The following is a 26,863-nucleotide window of genomic DNA, read 5'->3' on the forward strand; positions in this document are numbered from 1 at the left end:
TTACGTCTGGACACAGCGGACGCTACGAGCTGTCCTAGCCCATCCCGTTCTGTGGACGTAGCCCGTGATAGGCTTTCCGCGCGCCACTATGCCCCCTCTCTAAGGTCACGTGACCCGCACACGGCCTTGGATTGGCTCCGATGGCTCGTAACATCCGCTGCGCTTGGACGTAAGGTTGAAACGGAGTGTAGCCAGGATCACGTCCCAAATCTTCGCCACAAAAATTCGAGACAAACGACGAACAAAGTATAAATAAAAATAAAGCGAGCGTCGCTCTCGGAGATCGTTGGCGCTCCGAGACACCCTGAGGGGAGTTCCGACGTCACGGAGCTGTAATTGACCAATCGGGAGGTTAAGCCGGTTTAGCAGACGACGATAGCATCTCGAGCTCCTCCTTTCCCTCGAAGAAAAAATACCCTTCCTCGGCGCTTCTCTTGCCACGCAGCAGAACCGACGACTTGGCGGAGAATTCCGACGTCGCGCCCTCGAAATCACACCACCGAAGCTCTAGCTGGTTTTCGAACATGGTAAGCGCTATATTAATCATCTCCGAAATCTACAAGCTTTCAGAATGCGCCGTAAAGCACCGATGTATACGTTTTCAGCAAATACCGTCTTTTATTTTGTCGCTTCGGCAGAAATGTATACAGTATAGTGCAAACACTACGGAGTTCATATTATTGTGGACAGCAATGATTGTGTCGCTAGCTTTCTGGGCAATATAGTCCAGAGATGATAAATTTCCGACGAAAGGGAGTACAGCGGTTTTATTTACATTTAAGTTGTTACACTTGCGACTATATGTTATGCTCTTCAGGAGCGCTCAAATGAAGAAGAGACATATAAGCGATGATTACATATTTATTTTGTTTTTAATACAAGACACTAATAATAACCAGAAACGAGGTTTACGGCTTTAAAATATATATTTAATCAAGTTATGGATATATCCCATCACAGACTTAAAACCTACACTTATCGAGGCTAGAGACGGAAAGGTTTTGTCTCCTTGGCGCGTTCAAATATCTATAATTTTTTTTCACATAAATGTTTAATATCGTGTTATTAGTTATGCTTTGAAACTGCAGATGCGCACATAATGTTCCGAAGCTTTTCCTGCATTTTCACTAATGGTTGATCGGGCTTGTGTGGTTTTATTTGTATCTCCTTGTTTGTTCTAAGTGAGCGTTTTCTGTTATAGTAAGATTTTGTTTCTGAAACTACATGCTAGAGTTCAAGTTGCAATAGGCCCCAAGCACTAAAATAGCAAAGATATAAAGATAAAGTAAGCTTACTAGAAAGTTGTACGCTGGAAATTTAAGGTATTACTACAGTGAAATCGCCGGCGCAGTACGTACTTTTTTTTTTTTAAGAGAAAAATTGACTGGCCCGTTCAACTCCAACTTTAAGTGCGCACTTCGAAAATTGGCGGAACAAATTGCCTGTAGATACTTGTATTGCGCAAATGTTGTATGGGCGATTTTTTTTTCTTTTCTTTTTCTTGCATTTCAGTTGAACAATGTAAGGCGGCACCCAGAAATATTTTACCTCGCACATCTCCGCATCTGGGCAAAAACTGCCGCTTGACGTCGATTCAGTCTTTATCACAAAACGCACACTGTTGTCCAAGAAATAACATGCTGAACGGCAATGCGTGAGGAACGCTTTTTGTCCCCCTCCCGGACAAACAACAAGCGAATTGCCACTTATGAGTCAACGGTTAGTTGGAAGTGGTTGCATCTAATTTAAAGCTTACATCATGTTCAGATAATTTTCCCACTAAAAGTAGAACACTCAAGATTACGGTTCTTGCAACGATAAAAAAAAAATCTGATTTTGTGTTTGCAGACGACCTACACGGACAAGGGACCCAAGGTGAGGCGTATCGTGTTTAAACTAAATTTTCTATCCTGTCTCTTGAATTACCATTCTTTTCTCAGATTAGTGATCGCTACATAAACTTATGCGAAATGAATTCACGTAAACATACTTGGTTCACCCAGCGAAAAGTCGTCTGCCAACTGCAGTCTAAGGGGCGCGAACAGGCGGCGAAATTGGACACTCACCCGAGCAGACGACGCGTCCGAGATAAGCGAGGGGCAGACGATTTTCTTATCATGAACGTTGGAAGTCCTGGCAAACTTTCGTCAGCCTCGTTGAAATACGTAAACAAACTTCGTAATTAATCATCTCTTTGGATATGAAAGCGACTGCGTAAGTTTGTTTGTGTTTTATTCTCTTACATCTCGTATTTTATTCTTTCGACTCCTGTATTTTCATTCTCTGAAATATAAGTAAATACTCTCAGCTTTTTTTGCACTTCAACACGGTAACGTCAACTTTTACGAAACGTATTTCTAGAAGGTCATATTTTGTTATATAGAAACCTAGATATCTCGTAAAAAATTGAGATAAATACACATGTAATCCTTTCTGAGAATATGAGTTAGAACCCTTTTAATTCTGTTCCTTCTATTTCAAGTAAACATACCGCATTGTTTGAAGATTTATTTGGCTTTGAGCCTGTAAATTAGTGATGAGCTCGATAGGACCAATCATGACGAGTACTATTACAGTCAATCACCTTTCCACACCAGGGCCTCAAATTGTTGACGCTAACAGTTTTAAAAATGCAATGATATAACTTTATGGCACTGATGAGCCATGATAACTGCTATAGAATTTTGTTGTGTTTTGGGGTTTTTTTCTTTTCTGAAATGTGTGAAATGCTAAAAAAATGTCTATATAGATATTTTTAAACCCGTTCTTTTCTGTGACATCCTTTGCACGAAGGGTAATATTAAAAAAAATGTTTCTTTATGAAACAGCCCTGTACAATTTTTGGAAAAAAAAGTTGCCCCCAAAGTGGTTTAGGACATGCGATGTATTGCCACTGAAGTTACACAGGCAAGTAAGCACAATAAGGCACAACGACCTGTTTTTTTGCAGAACAGAACTTTTTGCAATAGGTTTTGCGACGAAGGTGCCACTACGCAAACGTCGGAAATCAAGCGAACAGGCGAAGTCTCTTTCGAAACTCTGAACAGATTTCACAACCGAAAAAAAAATCTGAACGTGCCCACAAATGACAAAGAAAACCACCAGCGAAGAAGTTTTGCAAGATTTTTCTACTATTTTTTTTTGGGTGCTTGAGACAGCAGCCAAGCGCTGACCTTGAAACGCAGCGCGTCGATACCACGTGACTGAGTCGGAAGCAATAACATCCCATGGGAGAGCTCGTCGTCTATCTTGCCAGGCTTCTTCTCTGGTGTTTATCTGGACTTTCTTAAAGCCGTCTGCCTGTCTCCGTGGCTGCACCCCGAAGGAATGCAACGGAGTCGCCAGATAGCCTGAGTTTCTTTCCAAAAACCAGTTTCCCAAGTGGTTAACCGAAATATTTTGTTTCTGTTCTCATTCATTATCCAAGTGACCAGGATGTTTTTCCTTCGTTTTGTTTAAGAGAGGCTGTTAAATGAGGATGGCGAGAGGGACCATACGTAGAGATTGCGGATGTAAGGAAGTGTGTGTCATCTACGCTAACGATTCACTTAACCGGAGTTTTGAACGCCTACAGAAGCAGATATGCTGCGAACAATTTTCGTATTTATTTAAAAAGGAGTAGACATAGAAAATAGAACTTAGAAGATTGCATGACATCACTTTGACATTCAGTCCTGCTGATCTGCCTGACGTGTTGTACGCACAATGGTGTAACCGGACAGATCACCGGACGAAAGCTCCCCGGACAAAAGATCACCGGATAAGATCTCACCTATTTTCTGGTGGAACCGGACAAAACCTCACTTATTCTTTGGCGGACCCAGACGGAAGCTCTCTTGTCTTTTTTGATAAGCCGGACGAAAATTTTACTTGGGGTAAAATGGGCCGGGCTAGACGGGGGGCTAAATGGGGTCACATCAACAACCCTCTGGAAAGTAAGTTCACCCGGTTAACTAAGAATCAAGGTCAAATGTTTAGAGGTTGTGCTGAAATGTTTTCAGACTTGTAGTGTACTCATTAAACGTAATTAAATTATTTGTAATGTATTGATTTGTAGAGTAATTTAAGATTGGATCCTAATCCAATATTAAAAAGTACGAAAGAATCGTTTTTGAACCGGCAGAAAAATCTCGTTTTCAAGATCTGAAGTGAACGGAAAAGTAGCGGTTACTTTTCAACTAACTTCTAATTAATTTTCTTCTCAAGTAATCTAACTGAATTATTATTAAGCAAAGGACTTGTAATTGTAATCACTACTTTTGTATAGTAACGTGTACAAAAATGGATTTTCCTACAAGTGGACAACTCTCAATGACCGTGCTCCGACAAAGACCAGAATTTCCACCAGCGGTGTGGGATGTGTACGTGGCCATGCTAAGGGACGAGGGCAGGAGCAACAACTCGCGTGAAGGGCAGAACAACGGGCTCCACAAGCTTATGGGATAGGGCCAGTCAAGAGTCCAAAGGCTGATTCAATGACTTTAACGTGATCAAGCATTGGTCACGAAAGCTTTGCTTCAAGCACGCCAAGGTGAACCCCGGTGAAGATGGGTTGGAAGGCAACAAAGCGTCTTCAGAACCGGAAGCTGCGTGTGAACTATCAGCTCCACAAAGACATGCCGAAACTGCCGGAGGCAGTTGGAGGCTGTATTCGCCTTAAAAGATTTGAGCAATCAACACCCTTTTTTAAACAAAGAGCATACCTTGCGCGAGTCATACATTATTTTTCATAGAATGCGCTGGTTACTTGTGTTATCTGAGTTTATGCAAAAAAGTAAACAATTTTATCGGGGTCAGCTTTTGTCCGGGTTCACGAGCAAGAGCGGTGAGCTGTTATCCGGTGAGCTTGTGTCCGGGATTCGTACAATGGACATGCATACTTGTATTATCGTTCATATTTTGTTCCGGGAGGAATGTCGTTATGCCCGAGGATCTTACCGGATTATAAAATACAATACACGGGGATGGGCAGTATTTGAAATACTATATTTGAAATAGTTCTTAAGAGGCTTTTAGCATTTTGCAATTTCTATTGCATTAAATATAAGGAAATATGTTTATTTTATTGTATTTAAACACTGAAAAATGTTTACTTTGATACAAATGTTTATCAGTACATTTTGGGTTTTCTTCGCGGCGACCTGAGTCAGGTGTCAAGAACATGACTCCTAAGTCAAGAACATGGCTCTTAGTAAAAACATTACTCTTACGTCATGAACGCGACAGTGGTGCTACTCTCCGAAATCACATGCAGCAGCTACAGCAGTTCGGAGAGGCCTTCCAGCGGTCTTCGGTGTTTGGAGACATATCATTTCCTAGGGTGCTTAGGGCACGAGAACCAAGTTTTTGTCATAAAAAAAAAGACTTCAGAATCAATTTGTGCCTTTTAAAAATCCGTGTAGAATAGTGCTGTTTTATACTAAAAATGCTGCTTTGAACTGTACCCTACCGATTGTTGTACTTCGGCTTGTCAATCATGTGTGCATGTATTATACGTTTCTCCCCAAAGCCCGAGGGAGGCCGTTTTTTGGCCTTCGACCACATCACCTTCTGGGTTGGCAACGCCAAGCAGGTGAGAACCGCATGCCGGGGTTCAGTGAACACGGAAAGGTTCGGGGACCTTGAAACTTTCCGAGGCAGGATTTACTTGCGAGTTGTCCAGCGAAAAGTTTTCACTATAACTTATTTCACGTTACGTTGGGCCGCAAAGCACGCTACGAGGAATAAAAGCCAACCATTACGTGTGACTGGCACATGACCTTCGGGAAGGACGCGTAGTCACGTCATCTGTTCGAAGTTTCCGGCCTGGCTGGGATGGCTTGTTGCGTCCGCTGCGGTGCATCAAAAACGTGAAGCTGAGTACAGACGTCTCTGGTATCACATTACAAGGATAATAAAATTACTAGTAATTTACTACTCTTCGGACTACTTTTGTATTAATTTATCACATTTAGTATAAAGTAATCGCAAGAGTGATTTCATTACTTTTGGAAGCGCTAAAATTGCACGTATCCGCTACTCTTTTTCTTTTCCTCTGCTTCCTCATGGCGCCCATTTTTGTACAAGTTTCCTAATCCTCGAACCAGGTCTCCGAGCGGAGGGTGACTTTCTAAAATTGGTGGATTAGGAAAATAAGTAGTTCATTCGGATAGCAAGTTCGTCTGCTTCTTGCCCAGGCGTTGCGGTCACGACAGAACGACGCGGAGCTCTGATTGGCTTTGCTTGAAAGCTTAGTAGGTAGACCTGAATGTTAGATGCCTTAAAATCTACCCACTATTTTTTTTCAACCAGCCAATAATAGTTTGGCGTACTGACATCATCGCAACCTCTGTGAAAGAAGCACACGACACTTGCACTAATCGAATAATGGACAGCGCGAAAGACCCTTTTTCAAAACAGGCAGACTGCGCACTGTCTGAAATTCAGAAAAACCTGTCGTTCTGAAAATCTGAAGTAATCGGAAAAGTAACGGTAACTTTTTCAAGTGATGGCCAATTACGTTTCTTCTCAGGTAATCAAGTAATCTAATTGAATAATCTTGAAGAAGAGTAATTTTAATCGGTTACTTCTTTCGAAGTAACGTCTATAAAACTGACTGAGTATAGTCAATGGTACCCCGAGGCTCTCTGGTTATAGATTTCGCATTTATAGGAATTCTCGAGCCTCAAATAGTTGATGGCATCAACGGCCCATAATATACTGACTTACAATAGGGGCCTTCATAAACTCTCTAAGCGTGCAATTCTGATTTCTGCAATAATTCACAAAATTATAACGAGCATTAATGAAGCGTTTTTGCATAACCTTAGCCATGTTGAAGGTTTACAAGCTGCTTAGAACGACATTACTAATAGCATGGATGGGCTATAAATAATCGATCGAATAAAGGGCTAGCAAAAGTTTTCTTGTAAATTTATAGAGTTACAAGCTCCTTCCGAACATTATAAATGGCTTGCACGTGACATTATTCAGAGAGCCCTCTGAAAGCCACCAAAGAAAAGGGGAAAAAGGAGCTCCCCTCTTACCAACACCTGCTTTTGTGTCTCCCATATCTGCCCAGGCGTCGCCGTTCTCCCCCCCATAAGAATACAAAAGATTAACCCATCACTCAAAATTCCTACAAAAGCAGCTTCCCTCTCTCTCTGTCTTTCTCATGGTGACCAAAAGTACGCAATGTGACGTCAGTGCAAGCCATGTATTGATGCCTCTAACGGTGCCTGACGACGTACCTTAATTATCAATTACCAGTCTTAAAACATCTCTAACTTGACTTAGAGATGCGACCCAAGGAGCCAGTTTATAAAATTATAATTTACAATGGGAGAGTTGGAATCATAAGCAGACAAGATAGCCATATTCGTATTCAAAACTTAGTTATTATTAAATATGGTCCAACATTTAAAGATCTTGAACCTGACATCACTGACATCAACAAAAGGCTCTCTGAAATCTAAATTGGCAAATAGAAAGCTGTCATTTCTCTACCCAGACTTTGGTAATATCGTCAGCGGTTTCCTAGATGTATAGCTGACAACAATTAAGAAAGTTTAATACTACCAAGCCAAGTAGCTGCAGTCATTTTTTTCTTCAAAACTTTAATAGTCAGTGACAAAGTCTTATAAACTTTAAGTTGATAACTCATGGTATCAAAAGACTACCTATATAGCTACCACACTGACAATTAAGCCGTTATACATCTCGTACATGGTATTATTTACAGCATCAAGTGGCTTCTGAAAGCTACCTATCAATCATAAAATATTTAACCTCCTATTACCGATAACATCTACGAATACCCCAATAAACGATAAATTTACAATTAGAAAATTTTGTCGCTAACGGGACACTTTTAGAGCATGAAATGATTTATAAATATAATGAAAGCCCTATTCCCAAAAATGTATCCCCTGTGCATACCCTATGGCACATGAAATCACGTAACTTGACGTCACGAGACACGATGTCACGTGACCATGTCGCGTAACCTCAGTCCGCGTGACGTCTCTTGACCACATCACGTGACGTCAGGTAACTTGGTGTCATGGTGTGAAAAGACATCCCGACCTGACACCAGAGACGTCGCTTGACGGTTAACGTCTTCTAAACGAATCTAGACGATCGCTCCTTACATACTGGATTGCATGCATCAGAAAATATTAAAGTTAAAGATCGCTGAAAATGTTTGTCTTTGACAGGCTACGTGGATCGTTCTCCGGTCTCCTCCATGTTCACTGACCCTGATGGCCTTTTAAATGATCGCAGGCCGCTGCCCACTACTGCACCAAGATGGGTTTCGAGTACATGTGCTACAAGGGTCTGGAGACAGGTTCCCGTAACATGGCCGCCCACGTGGTGCAACAGAACAAGATCATCTTCGTGTTCGCTTCGGCCCTGCTTCCCGGAGACACGGGTGCGTGGACTTTTCTATTATCAATATGTTTGTTTCAATTGAACATACCCATCTGAAACTCATCCTTGTTTAAAGGGACTGTACGGTGATTTCCGGAAGTTACTAAAAAAAATTTCCGCTGGTCACGCACAGATGGTTTAAATATAGTCAGATGTGTTATTTATTTTACTAAAACGCGCCTCAATTTTTGTGAAATCGATTTTGAACATCAGTGCAAAACTACACGCCAAATTTTGCAAGTATGCGTGGCTGGTAGTATCGTGACGTTACATCAGTCACGGTAAGGTCAGAGTCGCGGGCGTTGACTTGTTCCCGGTTTTGACCGACATGGTTGATGGTGCGTACAATGATCATGGTCGAAGAACTGAGCTTCTCTCAATGCCGTAAATCTTGTTGTTCTTAGAAATAGGTTATTTTACCGGGACAGCAGTCAAGAGCTGTCGTCCTCTTTGCATGATTATGTTACCCCAGAAGTTCCGTTGTTGCCAACGAAAACGCTGTGTGTGTTTTGCGGGTGCAATCTCAATAGTAGAGTCCTGTTTAAAATTGAAATACTTGTTCGGTGGTGGATTAAAAATTAGGATATTGTGCGGATTATATTCATAAAACGAATGACAATGTAATTTATTGGTTTTCTAAAAGACACCTTTACCGGACAAAGTATTCGTGCCTTGCACAGCGAAAGATCGCGCACGATTACAAGAAATCGCCATTGATACGGCGCGCGCGTACTGTTTATTTATTTATTAATTTTTTTTTGTACTGCCAGTTAACAGAGTGGCCAAGGCAGGAGAGGGTGCATTTGAGGAAGAACACTTATGACAATGCAGACATTAATTAGGATATCAAATTTGAGGCAAGGTGTTTTTACAAACAGATGTACACTTGCACTGTTGACAAATGTTTCAGGTAGGCTATTCAATCATCTGTAGATCTTACAAAAAACGAGAACTTAAAACCATCCGTGAAGTATATGTATGGGTCAATATGCCTGTTATGTTTATTTTCAACAATTATGAGGCTCGAACATTTTATATATATATATCGTTTTGGTAATTTTCTATGAACCCATTAATAATTGAAGATAAACATTTAACCGATTTATTATCATAGGCGTTTGAATTAAAAAAAACAGCTATATATCGCACTTCAGCGATGATGTGGTAGTCGTTTTAAGTAAATCCAAGTGCCTTTTTCCTTTTTTTATTCTCTGAAGTGGTGGCCATGTGTAATTGCGTATAAGGTTCCCACACTGGGCTGGCATAATCCATAACATGTAAATCGCACTTCTAAATGCAGTAATTTTTCACTTCAGGTGATGTGTTTCTTAAGGTTCTCCGTAGTGTCCGTTGCATGGCCGTTTTGCATATTCGATCAACATGAAAGGTTACACGAAAGATTCAGACCAAAAAGAATCCGAGGAGCTTATAGACCAACTCATGTTTACAAACAAACCGGAGCGTCCCATGGCAAACGCCAGCGGCGCCGCGCATGCGCGATGGAGTGTGGGCAAGAAGATAGCCGTCGACCATAAACAACTGAAATGCGATATTGTCGGCGTCGGTGTGAGTCCACGTGCTCTTTTTCGGGTTGGAATTGTTGATTCTATCTTTTCCTGGCAATGTCTGACTACTTGAGCGGCCTCAACGAAATTACCGAGGCTTGTTACACGGCTAATAATGTGACATGTGGCGATTCATTCCGCGTGAACGCCGCAAAATGGACGCTAAAGTCTCATTCGCATGATGATAATTCCGCTCGCAATTTTCAGTCGCGACGTCGGTCGGGCTGCAAAAGCGTGAACCGTAGCTGAGATGGTCGACGTCGATACTGAAAATCGCGCGCAGAATCTGACCGAGTGAATCGGGCATAACAAGTCGGTGATCGGTTATGGCCTCTGGTAACAATGATCAACACCTCCTTGTATCTGCTGCTTTCACCGAGCCTGCTTAGCCCAACCAACCTTCAAACATAAAAAGTCCTTTGAGGCCTGCACTCACTTCTTATCGCAATTACCGGGCCACCGTTTGGTCTGCGGGCCGGTGTCGTCTGAGAGAGCAGACGACGAGCAGAAACGTTTGAAAAAGCAGACGACAGTTCGAACGACCAGGCGGCCGTTTGAACTTGAAGACGCACTGAACGTAGTCCACAGGTGATCCGTACAACTTGACGGTTTTCCAGCGTTCATGTTGGAGCAAAACAAATAAATCTGATGACCACAAGTATTCGTGAATTCTACCCAAAGTGCTTCCCGCCCAAGCAATCATGGTCCGACGGCGTCTGCTTTTCCCTTTTCACGGCACATATCCACATTCTCGGACGAACCGAGCACGTGACAACTGACTTCCGACTCTTTTGGTACAGCCTCAATCGCGGCGTTTTGACGAGAAGGCAGGTTTTTGTCTGGTTTTTTTCAAAACAACGCAGAAATGCACGTCTCACATGGTGACTTCCGCCCAAAGCCCCAGACCGAAAGTGCGCTCGACGCGCCACCACCGCGCCGTGACGCAACAGAAATGATGTCGTGTATATTCTGTTACATATATTTAAGCAGATCATCTCCAATGTGATAACATAATTTCAAAGGGGTTTGCTTTTTAGTGATTGTCATGAACACTATCTTATTAGTTTTCAATGTCATTTTCCAAACATTACACCGTTTTTTTTTTTCAAATGTTTATTTAAATTTACCTTGTCTGAACTAATAGCAATTTCGCTATAAATAACTGTGCCCTCTGCGAAGATCTTAACACATACAGTATCTTCGAAAGTTTTACACATGAACAAAATAAAAAAGTACAGGCCGAAGCACCGAACCCTGAGGAACCCCAGAAACCAAAAAGCAAGGTCGCGATTTTTCTTCCTTAATTTGATCCCTTTGTTCTCTTTTGTAAAGGTAAGCTTCTATTTACCTAATTATTGGGCTATTGTAAAGGACAATGTTAGGCTTAAATGGTAGGTTCTGACGCGATACCATATCAATCTGCCCCCCTCTATCAATGCAGTAGCTGAGTCGAGTAACCTCGTCGGAAACCGTACTAGTTATTACCTAATGTACCATTACTTTCGAAAAAAGACATCAAATGGTTAGCTATGTGACTTCAAGCATCTTATGACGCGAGATGTTTGAACACATCATTTCAGCGGACATAGCACTCATCTGCCAGGCGCGATACAACACGAATGTCCTCCTCGCCTCTTCCCCTTTCTTGTTTGCGGGAGGTTCTTTCGCTTCAAGTTCTCCGAGCTGCGATGATAACTGCAAATGCAAATACCGCAGACCAAAAGCCTTAAAGGTAGCCCCTTTCATTGCGACGTGACACCAACTAAGTACTTCTTAAAACGCCTGTCAAACATTGGTCAGTATGCTTATCGCAGTATTTGTAACCTATTCACTCGAACAGAGATGGGTCCTCACCTGGTGAAGCACGGTGACGGAGTGAAGGACATCGCGTTCAGCGTCGAAGATTTGGACACCATTGTCAAGGTGAGTAGGCACGGCAGAACTAGCGTCCTACAGTCCTTGTGGACTTAGGGAATCGGCTTTTTTGGTGGTTAATTGCTGTTGAATCGAAACTCACAATACTTACTACGAGTTCCTCGGCAAACATGCTCGAGAAAGTTTTGCTTGCATGCGCCGTGAATGAAGCGCTCGAAAATGGCGTCCAGTGAATAAGCCACCTAAAAACGAGCTGAAACAGCATTGCGAAAATGCACTACGTACAGCTGCTCGAGTCTATTTGTTGTTCTACCGTCTAGTAACTTGAAGCCTTACCCGCTTTAAGCTTTAATTCAACAACAAGTCAAAGTGATGTCTCTGCCAGCAAACTCGAGTTTCAAGCCCAACGCAAACTTCCAACCGAACATGTTATCCTACAGCCGTAGTTAATCCGTTACGGACTAAAACGTTCGCCGTAACCGACCAACATTGCGACCAGTGGTGGGGACTTGAAGAAGAACTAAGGCACTCTTAAAACTGTCATTCAAAATGAGAACTCAAGCCTGGATGAAGCTCAAGCTAACCAACAAACAACAGAGAAGTCTAAACACCCCTCCAGCACTTAACACTTAAGTGAAAACGGCCGAATCACTTGGCTATGGATGCGTGCATCAAGATGTGATATTCTGCAGAATCGCCTTCTGGGTGCTGCCATGTTCTACTGGGCTGTGAAAGGCGTTTGGATCATGCACGGTAGCTGTCGCCTGCCGAATATCACACCGAGGTGCATGGGTCCACATCCCAGTGTCCCGACAGTTTTCACCTCGTGATACGCGCTGGAAGGATGTGTACCTCGGTACACGTTTAGCGTCTTTCCCTTCTCTCCCCCCCCCCCTTTTCCTCCAAAAATATTAAAATTGTAATGCGCATTTGGGGCTCAGTACGAAACAATGGAGAGTATTAGGAAACCGTTTTTGCACTTCCGATGCGGTATACAATGGGCCCTCCGGTGCAAACTGCGTATACCGGAGTGCCCATCGTATACCGTATTGGACGTGCAAAAACGGTTCCCTAAAACTCTCTCATGACAGTGCGTTGCTTTCTCCCAAACAGAGGGCAAAGGAGCGTGGTGCTGCTATCGTTCGTGACATATGGGAGGAGTCTGACGACTGCGGAAAAGTCCGGTTCGCGACGGTCCAAACTGTAAGTTCCTTTCTTTTTTTTCTTCCAACTTTTTAGAAAGGGGTTATGAGGTAATACCGAGGTTTAGTATCGCCTATAGGAGCAAAAACAAGCAGTGTGCATTATTAGCGTTGCGCGGGAGACGAAACTGCGTCTTAGATCGGCGCACAGCGACGACGCGCATGCGCAGTGTGGAGTACGCAACGGCAACGCATACACACAGTGCTCGCGTTTGCTTCTACACGCAATACTAAAACTTTATAATAACTGGGTTTAAACAGAAGTTACATCCGGCAGTATACTTGCCATAACGGTAAATCTGGTCGGTACATGCCATCCCTAACGGAAAATGTTAGCGGAAACAAACAGGTAGCTTATATACTTCAATCAAGATCCATCACGAATTCTCATCGTCATGGTGGAACGATTACGGTTCCTGTATCTTGCCGTCATGCTCATGCTCGCTATTCGCGTCTCCAGGTCGTTGCTCGCCCTCTCGCGGCGGAAACGGGAACCGCTCTAGTGAGGGTCCCCCGGTTCTCCTGCTCAGCGGGCACGGCGGAACTACTCGCGATTATGTCTCGCGAAATGGCATTTCGGAATGCAAACAACACTCTCCACGGTCGCAACGTAGTGCTGCAGCCGGCGTGGACTTGTGCCTTACTATCTGGAGAGTTTTAGTATTGCATATAACACCAAACGCAAGCGCCGTGCGTTTGAGTTACAGTTGCGTGTTCCCCGCTGCGGCATGCGCGCCGTCGCCATGCGCCAATCGAAGACCGCACTTTTGGACTCCGCGCACGCGCAGTGGGGAAGACGCAACGTTAACGCAAATGCACAGTGCTGGCGTTCGCTCGTATACGCAATGATAAAACTCGCTACTGTTTCACCGGTCTTCCAACGCCAACGAAAGGTGCTGCAGTCAGCAGACGGGCAAGCAGGTAGGCGTTTTTTTTTTTTCGAATTGGAAAGGCAGAGATTGGCAAAACGACGTTGCGTAAAAATGAAAAAAAAAAAAAAAAGTTCTGAGAAGCAATTTGTAATTAAAAGAAACAAATGGAATCTCTTTTTTTTTGTATTTCTGGGCGTTTGGTCCGGAAGATTGGTGGTGAATTTGGAAGTTTTGCCGATTGTCAAAAGTCACGATTTTGATAGCACCATATTTTTTACTCACAATTATTTCCCTTTTGCACGGATTTTCCAGACTAGCAAAACTGTTTTCATTTATTTTAGGCAATTTTTTTTTTATTTTCTAGCTTGTTAATTAAAAATGCTGCAATTGGCACCCGTGCTGATAATTTTCAAACCTTGGATTGCCAAAGTTGTTTGCACGTTTGAAATTAGAGCATGAGTAACACATTATATTAGAGCTTGAAAAACTATGTATTCAAACATCTTAATTGTATCATAATTAATACAAATTGCGGTAATGTAGGCCACACCACAATCAAAATAATACGCCATTTAACCATAATTTTTACAGAAAAGTATCACTGGATTCTTTTTTAGCATATTAAAAACTGGCATCGTTATTAAGATAGACATAAACACTGGATGAATATTTGACTAAAAAACCGCGAGGCCGGGACGAGAAGGGACGGACAAACACGTATGAGTCACGTGTTTTCTTAAAAAAACACACACACTTTTGTTGTAAAACACTGATTCCGTTTTTAGGTTTTTGTAGCAAGAACAGCGTTTCTTAATTTATACGTTTTGGGAACCTGTTCTAAATTCATCACCCGTAGCGATATTTGGTAAAATTTGGATTTATTTTGTTATTCTTGTGCTTAGAATAAATACTAAAGCAAAAGATTTTCTAACTGTCCTGTTCTAAATTCATCACCCGTAGCGATATTTGGTAAAATTTGGATTTATTTTGTTATTCTTGTGCTTAGAATAAATACTAAAGCAAAAGATTTTCTAACTGTCCTGTTCTAAATTCATCACCCGTAGCGATATTTGGTAAAATTTGGATTTATTTTGTTATTCTTGTGCTTAGAATAAATACTAAAGCAAAAGATTTTCTAACTGTCCTGTTCTAAATTCATCACCCGTAGCGATATTTGGTAAAATTTGGATTTATTTTGTTATTCTTGTGCTTAGAATAAATACTAAAGCAAAAGATTTTCTAACTGTCCAAAAACCCGTCAAAGGGCCCGCAGTTCATTATTTTACATGGCAATTACCTGAGTGAGAAAAAGCAGCAAGAACACTGAAATGTCAGCGCTTATTTTTTCAACAAATGAAACATTCTGATACCTTTCAGGTGTATGAAAGACCCTCTTGTTAAAGTGTCTGGATCGGGCTCGTATATCACAACGTAAAGTTTATTCGAACCATTTCTTTAGCTTAATAATTACGCTGTGAGACAGACCTTGCATTAGAAGAAAAACCGAAATTAACACCTACATCGAGAAATTCAATCTAAAATAGAAGTTAGTTTCGGTTTCGTTGCTGAATTAAAACAAGCCTCCTGGCGTAAGTATCACACTAACCACCGTTTTTGTTATCAGTGTAAAGAGGTGACCTGTGGGCCTAACACCCTGGCTTCCTCGTATAAGCGGGGATAATTTGTGTTACTCAGTGAAGCCAACACACTAGACCGGTTTAGCAACTGTTATACCAGCACGCCTATCCGACCCTCACTTTAACCGCCATTTTGGAAAACGAGTGGCGCTACCTATAAACAGTTGGAGTCGCGAATACATGCAGCCATCAAACTCACACTTACATTCGTCAAACATGGGGTCATCATATTTCCACTAACGTGTCAATCATCAGCTCACCACTGCAAATAAGCGACCAATATGCTTACAACGAAGCGCCGATATGATTTGGTCGGTTTCCGTCACAGGGATATACTTATAACTGGATATACCTAGAATTTTTGCATATTACCAGATATTTCTTTTTGTAACGGACAAATGTTACAGCTTTGTACGAGCATTTCGACTAAAGTGCTGCAAGAGTATGCTTTCATGCAAAGAGATTTGAGTTGGACCGTGTGTCGAATCGCTGCGGTAATTGAATAGCCGAACTCTACATCAATGCCTGGAGCTCGGCACATTCGCTGAGCTTTGCCAACCCCAGTAAGTAACATGATAGGCACCAGATCATGTGGTCACTTGTTCTGGAAGCTAGCTAGAAGAGTTGAAAGGTGCAGGTTTTTCCTTTTATTCCTATTTTTTTATTGCGACTGCCATTGCGTGGAGAGATAAACTAACGCGTTTTCTGTAGCTAACAACCGTCAGTAATTCATTCTAAGCGGAATTCACACAGGAAATAAATTGTTCACAGCATTTATACATCAAGCATATGACGACTGCCACATCGTATAACTGGTGCAATTTACAACAAAAAGTGTCAAAGAATTGATTATTAGAACCGCTTCCCCCTTCAAATGACTCGGATTTTTTTTTTATGTATTGACAAACGACACGCTATTTGTAGTGCGGAGACACGACCCACACTTTCGTGGAGCGAGGCAACTACAACGGCCTGTTCCTGCCCGGCTACAAGAAGCATCCGTCCAAGGACAGGAGCTACGAAAAACTGTAAGCGAGTGCGTTATTGGTAGGCATCGACAACGCCCTGAGCTGCTCTCGAAATGTCTCAAAGACGTTTTCGGCATTCGAGCTTTTAACCATCGTATGCTTACTTCTTTTCGTTGTCTCGCATTGTGCATTTAATATCCCGAGTGCGGAAAACACCGAGTTTGGCTGCCGACAAAAGAAAGATTGTTTCTCGGTGATCGGGGCCACGGCCGCTTGATCACTGCCGTTTTGCTAAGGTGTCACTTACTCGTAAACATGCTCCTCTACCCAGTTGGTGACGTTTATGCTAAAAAAAAAATGTTAGCAGGGCGTATTAGACCCACCAAGTAATGTTCTTTGTCGCTATTGTGAGACCACCTCAAGTTCTGACTTCACGACAGCAAGGGGATGTACACCATGATCTTCCGAGTTTAGTACGCTTGTCCGTGTTTGGCGTCTTTTAGCCCTTGGCTGCACTCTTAAGGCCTGTTCACACATACAGCGGAGCGCTAAGTTAGCGCTACGTGAGCACTCCAAGGAGCGCTCATGTGGCGCTTCCTGGCGCGTGACTTAGTTCCGACACAGCGCGTGATTAGCGCTTCTGTAGCGCCTTGTTAGCGCTCCAATAGCGCCTTGTTAGCGCTCCATGTAGTGCCTTGTTAGCGCTTCAGTAGCGCCGTGTTAGCGCTTCAGTAGCGCTTCTTGTACCGCGGTGCTGCGGATTAGCGCGTGCACTGCGGTTCCGGTTCCTGTGGTTTGGTGTGCATCAGCAGCACCATGGCGGACATGTGGGATGCTGATATAGAAATGCGACAAATGCTCTTACATACGCGATTAGTGCATATGTGTGTGGACGGCTGAACGCCCAGAAGAGCCTTCTGGGTGCCCGAAATCTTTCGCCACCGAGATACCGACGGGTACCTGGTGAACTTTTTTCCTAGGCTGAGGGACCGAGACACAGAGCGCTCTTTCGAAGGCGGTTATTTTTAACTGCGTGTCTTTGAAACCAGGGTCACGCATATCGAATAGAAAGCGATAAGGTAGTACCCAATCAATTAGTCCCTCAAAGTTCATGACTCTGGGTCGCCTGCCCGACCCTTTGCTTGGAGAGCGGCTGTTTTACTTCCTCTTCTTTAAATGCCAAAGGAAAAACAACAACAAAGGAATCGCCGTGCACGCGCTGTTCCGCAGCAGCAAGCACGGCACAAGCAGCGTGAGAGCGCTAACAAAGCGCTTCTGTAGCGCTAACAGAGCGCTTCTGAAGCGCTAACAGAGCGCTACTGAAGCGCTAACCGAGCGCGCTACATCACGCGCTAGGAAGCGCCACATGAGCGCTCCTTCGAGCGCTCACGTAGCGCTAACTTAGCGCTTCGCTGTATGTGTGAACCGGCCTTTATGGTGAAAAAAATTATAGCTCGCCTGGTTTCCCGTCGAAGAACGCACAATGCATGAAGCCTTGTTGGAAATAGCGTGGACACACACAAACAAAAATTATCTATGCTTTTTTCTCCAGTTCTCACGTAGGCCTCAACTTCATCGATCACTGCGTCCTTAATCAGCCTGACTTAGAGATGGTCCCGGCAGCTCAATGGTAAGTCAGGGTACAACATTCATGCCAGTGAACTGATTGGTCTGCACATCGCTGTGACCGGCCAAAAATATCAAATGCCTTTGTTATCGCCGCACCAAAATTGAGAGCGATAATAAATTGAATTGTTCGTCTTTTGTGTGCGAGACCCTTCAGAAATGCCCAGAGCCTTTATCGTATCCATGGCAACTTTATAGAGATCCGCATTTTTACACAAATTTTGGAGGATAGAGCGTCTCTGAAAAACGGAAACATGTAAAGTACTCTTCTGCAAGTACGGCATCAGGGTACCGCCGTCTTGCTCCAGTTGTGTGTAAATCGTCTGATTGCCAAGCCTTGTTAAAGTGTTCCACGGCGACCTGACTGGTGCTTCAACAAAGTGTTTTCGACTCACGCTAGCAAGACTACCTTTTGAAGAGTGACTGCCAGCAAACTTGTATGTTATACATCCGCTTCTAATGGTTACAGGTACGAGAAAAACCTGATGTTCCATCGCTTCTGGTCTGTGGACGACAAACAAATTCACACCAACTACTCTTCGCTGAGGTCCATCGTGGTCAGCAACTATGAGGAGACCATCAAGATACCCATCAACGAGCCAGCCAACGGGATGCGCAAGTCCCAGATACAGGTGATGCCTCAGAGGACGCATTCAGCTGGCACAAATTCGCAAACAACCGGGCTTTAATCAGAGGACGGATAGGATGGATGGATGCCAACGGTTGTACCTTTTATATCGGGCGGTAGTTTGCGCCACCTTGCCTTGAGACTAAAAACCAAAAGTATGACTCATCCCTTCGCCCCTCTAAGCCAATTTGCGTCCCCTCTGCAATTTTGTAACTATCACCTAGCGGTGCGGGATAAGGATGAACTTTGGGGGATCGGGCAAACGAACTAAAAGCATCACACCTCGCGTCTTCTCCCCTCCCCCTTCCTTCCCCCTTCCCCCCCCCCCCCCCCCCCCGGGCGAAGGAGTAGCCAATTTTCCTCTGGTCAGGTCAGGCAACGACCGGCCCGGCCGACCCGAGGTCACTGCTGAGCTGACCCTGGAAGCACATATGGTTATGAAGCAATGGTGAGGGTGCAGGCTAGCTGGTGTAACTTGAGCATAGTTGTAACCCGAGACTGGGGATACGGACAAGGGACAAAACACAGAACGACAGGGACGAAGGGACGTGGTTCTACAGACTTGCTCGAGATGTGTTAACGTTCCACGGATGTCTTCAGGACGTACCATTACGGTCAATATGATTGTGAACACCGCTTCGCGTGGCATTGGTACTATCAGTGCCCCCTGTCGATTGCTCCGTGAAGTATACAAAGGCGCTTTGCGGTTGAGATTGCGGTTGCGCTTTGCGGTTGAGATTGCGGTTGCGCTTTGCGATCGTTGCACCACTCTGCACTTCCGGATCGTCTGCCAGTGAAGAACAGTCGGCGGAACCGCGAAACTGTTGACCGATGATCAAGAGCTTTTTTTTTTTTCGCTAGGAATGTGCGCTAGCAAAAATAGCTTATATATTTTTTTGTGTGTGGTAACTTTTTATTAGGCTGCGTTAGGATTGTTTCTATGGTTTTAGTAACAATACCAGATACTTCGCCAACGCCTTTGCGCATGCATCATTTCCTTATCGGGAGTGTCAGAACAATCTACTAAAACTGCATAATAATTACTTGGCGTGAGTTTTGCGAGACCGAAATACCGCATAATCCGCACGCGCAAGAAGTTAGCGGACTGCAAGCGTAGACGATATTTCGATCCGTGGAACGGTGAAAGCAACAAGACACAACATAAATCAATCGCAAACTTTCCCGCAGCGAGTTTGGCGTCGCTCAGAGTTATTATCATGTGATATCCAATAAACCACTTTGAAGCTCGAACGAATGTTACGAATAGTTTCCTCGTCACGCACGTATAAAACGGCGTGCGTGCGTACGACAAATTGCGGAGGCCATGGTCGGTTTATCCAGACGACCCGGAAGTGAAGGGCGTCGCAACAAGTATGTCCACGAGCGCAGGTATCTACTTGTCTCACCCCTTGCATCTAAGCTTAACGGAGTATTCACTGATAGTACCGCGGGCCACGTGGTGCAGAGTTCACATTCATATGGATCGTGATAGTACATAGAACATCCGTGCTATCTGAGGCCAAGGTTCTGAATACGCGTACGCTGTTCATTATGATGTGTGTACATTTAGGTCGCCAAGCCATGAGAGCTAATCGAGCATTGACATCGTATCAGGTGAACACTGAACACGTTACTTTAATGGTACGTAACATGTCATTTTGAAGATTTCGGAAAGTTCTCGTCTTTTCAAATTTTTTTTTTTTTTACTAGTTTTGACTAGTTTTTGTTACCTTCGTGCCTTTTCACCTCCAGGAACCTTCTGGTCACAGTTATATGCAGCTTCGTTTCGTCAACCCATATGATCGCCTTTTGCGGGTTGCCATCTTTGTCCACTCGGATGCGGGTCTAGTTTTGAAAATACTCAGTAGTTTAATCTTTTGCGAAATAGCATAGGACACCGTACACGCGTCACAGCCCAGTGACTGTGCATTCATCGCCTGGATGGGGAAAGCCAGAAATGTGACCATTATATCAGCAGAGCGAAATAGAGGTAGTAAACCATATGTAGGCAGGCTTTGTTACTGTCTTGAATCTTCGACTCCTCTGTTATGGCAGAAGAGTCCATTTCCACTATACCGTAGAGATGAAGAAAAGAGGAAATGTGATGTTGCTAGTTCGTTGTCCACTGAACTTTAACTGCCTAGACCAAACAGGCCGTTTTTAAAACAACATGATCTCAATGACTTCTTAATGCCAATGCAATGATATTTCAGCAGTACAGAAGTTTAAGGACATTTCCACCTCGCAGGAGTATGTGGACTACTACGGCGGACCCGGTGTTCAGCACATTGCTCTCAACACCAGCGACATCATAGCTGCGGTATGTATCGGGCACATTCTTTGACATGCCCCTGTTTATCGCTAGATGTTCCCACTAAGAATGCATTTCCGATGATGTCATGATTACAGATCACTGCGCTCCGGGAACGTGGCATGGAGTTCCTGGACACTCCGGACGAGTACTACGTGCAACTCAGGGAGAAGCTCAAGACCGCCAAGATCACAGTCTCCGAGGACCTGAATGCGGTAGGTGTAGTACATTGCTTTTGTCAACGTCGTAGGATAAGGTGAAGAGATCGAACCATATGGTTTTTACTTCATCTTTCTCGACTGAGCAAAGGGCCGAGATTGGGCAGGACTCTTGACCAATTATTTGCTGCGTCCGCGTTCGGCTTCACGGATTGAACACGAGCCTCAGCCAAACGCTGACACAACGTTTGGCTACGTGGGTCGAGCGCTGCGTCAAAACGCAACCATATCATCTATGTTGCTGTTGTCCCCGTCAGTGTAGTTCTCAATTTAGAAACTAGGGGCGCGATGGTTGGATCTACTTGCCAAAACTGCATTACTATTCACCCGGAATACCGATAGACCATTTTTTTTTTAAAATTCAGACTGGCAACTTTGACCCCTAACGTCATATCAGTGCATGGCAAAAAAAAATATAGTCGTTAGTTGTATAGACAGAGGCAGTTTAGTCTGCCAGAGTATGGTGACATGGTTACCCACTGTAGATGAGAAATTTCGCCAGCGTAGTACGCCTGCTAGCCTGGGCTCTTTAAAGTGCATCAAGCGGTTGCAGTGTTGTAGGAGTTACTGAAAAAAGTAACTAAATACCTTACTCGTTACTTGCAAATAAAAGTAACGCGTTGCCGACCTACGTTAACTCAAAATAAAAGGAAGACGTTACCATTAAAAAGTAACGCACATTACGTCTGCGTTACTTTATTAAATTATGAAAAAATATGTTTTACTCTTTTGACGTTGCAGGCACGCATAAGCGCCGTATTTTAAGAAAAATGATGTCTATTTAGAAACTGAACATAATTACCTTGTCTTTTTGCGGTTCAACCTAAATACTCACGAGAAGAAACGGAAAATAAAAACACGCAAAGACCTCAAAATTTACATAACTTGGCGCCTTGAAACACGAAACAAATTTAAGTGTAATCTTTTTAAGTCCCGTAAAGAATATGTAACTAGAAACGTAACTACGTTGCTCGTTTGTCGAAATAAGTCGCGTAAGTGCGTTACCCGTTACCGTTTTGAAAATGTAACAAGTGCGTTACAACGTTACCGGAACACGTAACGCGTTACCGGTAACGCCGTTACTTGCAACGCGTTCCCGCCAACACTGCGCAGTGGTGATACACGACCGCACGCCGGTACGATGCTCATCCAGATTGAAACGGGAAGGGATGGGGATTGAACCCAGGATCCCTCGGTTCCACAGAGCGAACTCAGTGTATCGCATTCGTGCCAAACTAATGGCAGCCTTCAGGATGATAAACGAGGACGCTGAAGATCTTCCAAGCGGAAGACATAGGGGCCTGTACGTTCGAGACTTCAGAACAACATGACATATGAAGCAGAGTATAGAGACAACGCCTGCGTAAGCGTTTATTTCAAAGTATGGCTCAATCAACCTCTTGTCACAAGTTGAACTCCAAAGCATTTTTATGGCGGAACTTTAATCGCGCTTTGCATGGTCAGTGCTTCAGGTCACATCATGCGAACTAAAAAAAGTGAAGAAACAATTCAGGTGACCAAAACTCCAGTTCTTGTCTGCCATGGACTTGCGAAAGTGACGGTGCCCGATGAAATACATTAGTTTGTCTAAAGTAAAAAGTTCGTCGAAAGTAAAACTGCTTTTTGAGCCGCCAGATGGCACTTAACTTTGAAAAGGACTCACTAATTACCTTCCCCGAACCAGACCAACAAACAGGCGATCCGCGCTCTAGATATGTTTGAAGACTACATACCTTACGTCACGTCCCGTTCATCTGTTCTATCTGTCCGCATTCCAACAGCTGCAAAAGTTGAAGATCCTGATCGACTACGACGACAATGGCTACCTGCTGCAGATCTTCACCAAGAACATGCAGGACAGGCCCACCGTCTTCCTGGAGGTCATCCAAAGGCACAACCACTCGGTCAGTGGGAGCGAGCACTTGCATTTCTCTTCCAGAACCGGAGACTGTTTACGCGCACATAGATACGAGCCACACTATTTTACGGGTCTTTCTGCACGGCTGCTGCTGTATTAAGTACAGCACCAATACGGAAAAATTGGCTAGCCGGTACAGCTTCAAACAACTTGAAGTGCGAAGACGACGACAAGTGAAGAACTCAGCACCACAATGTCGTACGCAACTTTTGTTTATCGAAGAGAACAAAGACGATTCTGACGGCATTTTGAAATGCAGGATTAAATGGTGTATGCTTTATTCAATAACCGTCAGTTGTTAGTAGCGTACTGCGGTGTCTTTTTTTCACATGTCCCTGTCTTCCTGGCACTTTCAGTTCTTTACAACACACAGTGCGAACGACGTGTTCTCGAAACGCCATGTTGGAAAGGTCGTCTCTAATTCGCTGCTGGTAGGCGACGGGCTTGCTAATTGGTTGCCAGTTGCAGTTCGTGACATTCGCGGCTACTATTTGCTACAGCGAACTAACTGATTGGTTGCCAGTTCAGTGTGGTCCCCTTATTGGGGGACTTTTAGCAAACCGTTACCGTGTTCAGCGTATTGCACTACCGGAGTCTTTCAAGCATGCTTTTAAAGAGGCAGTAACAGGGTATTTGAGCTCGCCAAGGATTCTATTTCGACATGACATATGAGCCCCCACTACCCAGAACACAATTTCCAGCTCAAAATTCGTTTTCTTTTTGCCCGCAAACCGCCGGTCGAGAACTGGCCGGTTTGAGTCGCGCTCACTCCCTTCTCCGTGGTCACGTGCCGTTCTCGATGGTTTAGACACACACCAAATATAATCAAAGTCGTGGGTCATCGAAGGCACACACTCAATAATAATTTTAAAAAAATATTATACTTTTTTTTTTTTGTGGCGACGGGCGGGGGCATTTCTACTTCAGACCTGTTCGCGGAATGCCGGCGAATCTGTCTAGCTTCGAAAGAAAAATAGTTTACCGATCAAAGCAATTTTTGTATTTATTTCGTACTCACGCCCGACCACCAAGCTGATTCGCACGCCCTCGAATCGTCGCCCCTTCTCCAAGCTGAAGACATTGCTCGTCTTACTAACACGAATTGGTAAGAGCTTGAAAAACGCGCAAACGTCAAGTACTAAAGGTGCGTTCACACCAGCGATGTAAAGCACTCGCGCGATGCGACTAGATCGCATCACAAAAAAAATCAGATGGTCACACTGGCGTGCGCGATGAGCGAGTCGGTTCTCGGAGGCCCTGCTCGGAACGCCGCTGATTGGCTCAGCCGCTCCACGACTAGATCGCATCGCAAAAAGTCTGGTCAGCTATAGTGACTGCTCGAAACGCGTCGCTTTTTTTCCGCGATGGTCGAAAAGGGGGACCAGTGTGTCCCCTTTTTCTGTTTTTTTTTTCTTCTTTTTTTTGTTGTTTTGTTTTACGTTTTGGGTTTTACAATGTTGAAAGTTCACCAGTTCACTTGCATCTTCTCTGTAATTTCTACAGCGTCCTAAGTGCTTGACTTTTCCGTTTTTCGTGCGAATTTCGATGTGCACGTTTTTTGACTGCTTCGCACAACCAAAACGACGAAGAAGAAAAAAAAGAAAACGCAGTCGGGTGTAGCCACGTGACTTTCGGTAACTCTCCCCTCCTCTACATTTCTTTGTCCTCCCCAATCCAGTTTTCGTTTCGATTTCGAGCAGTTGCGTTTTTTTTTTTTTTTTTTTTTTTTTTAATATAATATAAATACAAGTGACGCTGTAGAAAAATATTGATTTAATTCGCCTGACAAAAAAAAATACAAAAATTGTGGTGGGGGGGGGGGGGGGGGGGGGGGCGGGTTGTGTACCTTTAAGCGCGCGCCCGGGTAATACCGTGACTGCGGGGCTCGCGCTTAAAAGTATGCTTCAAAGACTCCGGTGGTACCGCTACTACCGCCGTACTTTACCGTACCGTACCGCTGTACCAGTACGGTACGGTGGTAGATGTAGCTGAATGGCTGCTCTTTGGGGAAGAAGGCAGAAGCTGACTTCCCTTACTTACCCCACCAGACGATACTCAAACGCAGTCTTCCACTCATCCATTTTTGTTTAATTTTATTGTCATTTTATACTAAAATTGCATTGAAATCGTTTCGCAGTGTTACGAAGCAGCGGCGCCTCTATTCTGTTACTGCCTGCAACGCTTAGTTTGTATACACTAGGCCATGTGTATGACGTCACAAGCAAGAGGCGCGCGCGGATGTTTCGCTCAGGGGGGGGGGGGGGGGGGGGGAGAGAGGGGGGGGGGGGAGGGGGGTTCAGAGATTTTGGAGGCAAACGTGTTTGTTTGTAAACAAGGAGTCGCTTTAAATACGTCATTTTTATTTCTATTTTGTCCCAGGGCTTCGGTGCTGGAAACTTCAAGGCCCTCTTCGAAGCCATCGAGATGGACCAACAGATGAGAGGAAACCTCTAGTAAGCAAAAAGACGCACAGAAAGATGGCGTCTGGGAAGCTACGATGTCGGAATGCGCAGACCCGATCTACTCATCATTGACTGCTCCAAGAATCTCCGGATCTTTTTGTTGGCATCTAGCGAACTTTTACCTTTTTTCTGAAATAAATATTTGATTAAACCTCGACCCCTCTGTCCGGTGCAGTGCAAAGCTATACTTTAAAAAAAATGTATTTACAATTTTGTTTTGCTCTTCTGGGGCAATTTTTTAATCGGGAACTACGATTCTTTTTTTCTGACTGAAAACGAACAAATTTAAGTTAAATTTGATAGAAAGTATCTATAACACATCACGACGAGATTATTGAATCTTTTGACCAAAATCTCGGCTAAACATTCCACCAAAACAAACCAGCGATCGTGAATTAAAAAAAAAAAACAGCAATAAATTTAGTATTACTTGTAGATATGATAACTGCTCGTTGAGTGTACCTTACTGTACCCGCACCCGAAGGCACTGCACGACAAAGTGCAAATACGGCAATTGGCGCTTTCTCGCAGAATAGCGAAGTAGCGAATAAGTAGGGAAGGACATCGGTGGAGTATATGTGCAAGCGCAACGCAACTCCGAGCACGTTGAGCGAAAACATGTCCTGCAAAGTTTTCGCTCTCTGGCCAGTTTCGAGCTTGATTATCATATCGTACTGGCGTGCGTTCATGTCATCAGCCTCACAATGCGCCTTAAAAAGTCAGGGTTAGCACTCATTGGCTAATGGCTAAACTTCTGAACTACAGGGGCTATATTTGGCGCTTCGAGAAAGAGGTCCACCTTACCGATGTATTCATATGTACTATCGCGGACAATATAAGCTGCAGCAGTCTTTCATGTTTCTTTGGCATACATGTCAGTATCTTGAAAAGTTTGTGGTTCGGACCAGGGATTGAATACGAAGTTTATGTCAAATTCTTTCGACTATTTGGAAAATTGAGAAATAATAGAGCTAGTGGAGACCGCAGACGAAGAAAAAAGCCGGATTGGGTGCTTCAGCTCACATATTCCGCGGGGTACAACAAACTGACGAGATTAAACGAACAAGACCACTCAAGTTGTTCCCCAGATGAGCTGATTGCACTACGATTTTGATTATTGCTTTTCACGCGTGAGAGGGAACCACTTCATATTTTACTTGAGATGAATACTT

At 43.8% G+C, this 26,863-nt stretch overlaps 1 protein-coding gene across 1 annotated transcript; it reads left to right on the top strand.

The window, feature by feature from the left end:
* The first annotated feature begins 373 nt into the window (after positions 1 to 373).
* Positions 374 to 25,848, top strand: LOC121832879 (4-hydroxyphenylpyruvate dioxygenase-like). Its single transcript, XM_042294629.1, has 13 exons — positions 374 to 527; positions 1,849 to 1,875; positions 5,510 to 5,572; positions 8,263 to 8,410; positions 11,815 to 11,897; positions 12,963 to 13,052; positions 16,485 to 16,588; positions 18,081 to 18,158; positions 18,624 to 18,786; positions 21,031 to 21,102; positions 21,192 to 21,308; positions 23,093 to 23,215; positions 25,609 to 25,848. The coding sequence occupies exons 1-13, from the start codon at positions 525 to 527 to the stop codon at positions 25,681 to 25,683; spliced, it is 1,146 nt and encodes a 381-aa protein (XP_042150563.1). The 5' UTR covers positions 374 to 524; the 3' UTR covers positions 25,684 to 25,848.
* The last annotated feature ends 1,015 nt before the right edge of the window (positions 25,849 to 26,863 follow it).

The sequence above is a fragment of the Ixodes scapularis genome, unplaced genomic scaffold (assembly GCF_016920785.2).
Source record: "Ixodes scapularis isolate PalLabHiFi unplaced genomic scaffold, ASM1692078v2 PGA_scaffold6__148_contigs__length_123643588, whole genome shotgun sequence".
Taxonomy (NCBI): domain Eukaryota; kingdom Metazoa; phylum Arthropoda; class Arachnida; order Ixodida; family Ixodidae; genus Ixodes; species Ixodes scapularis.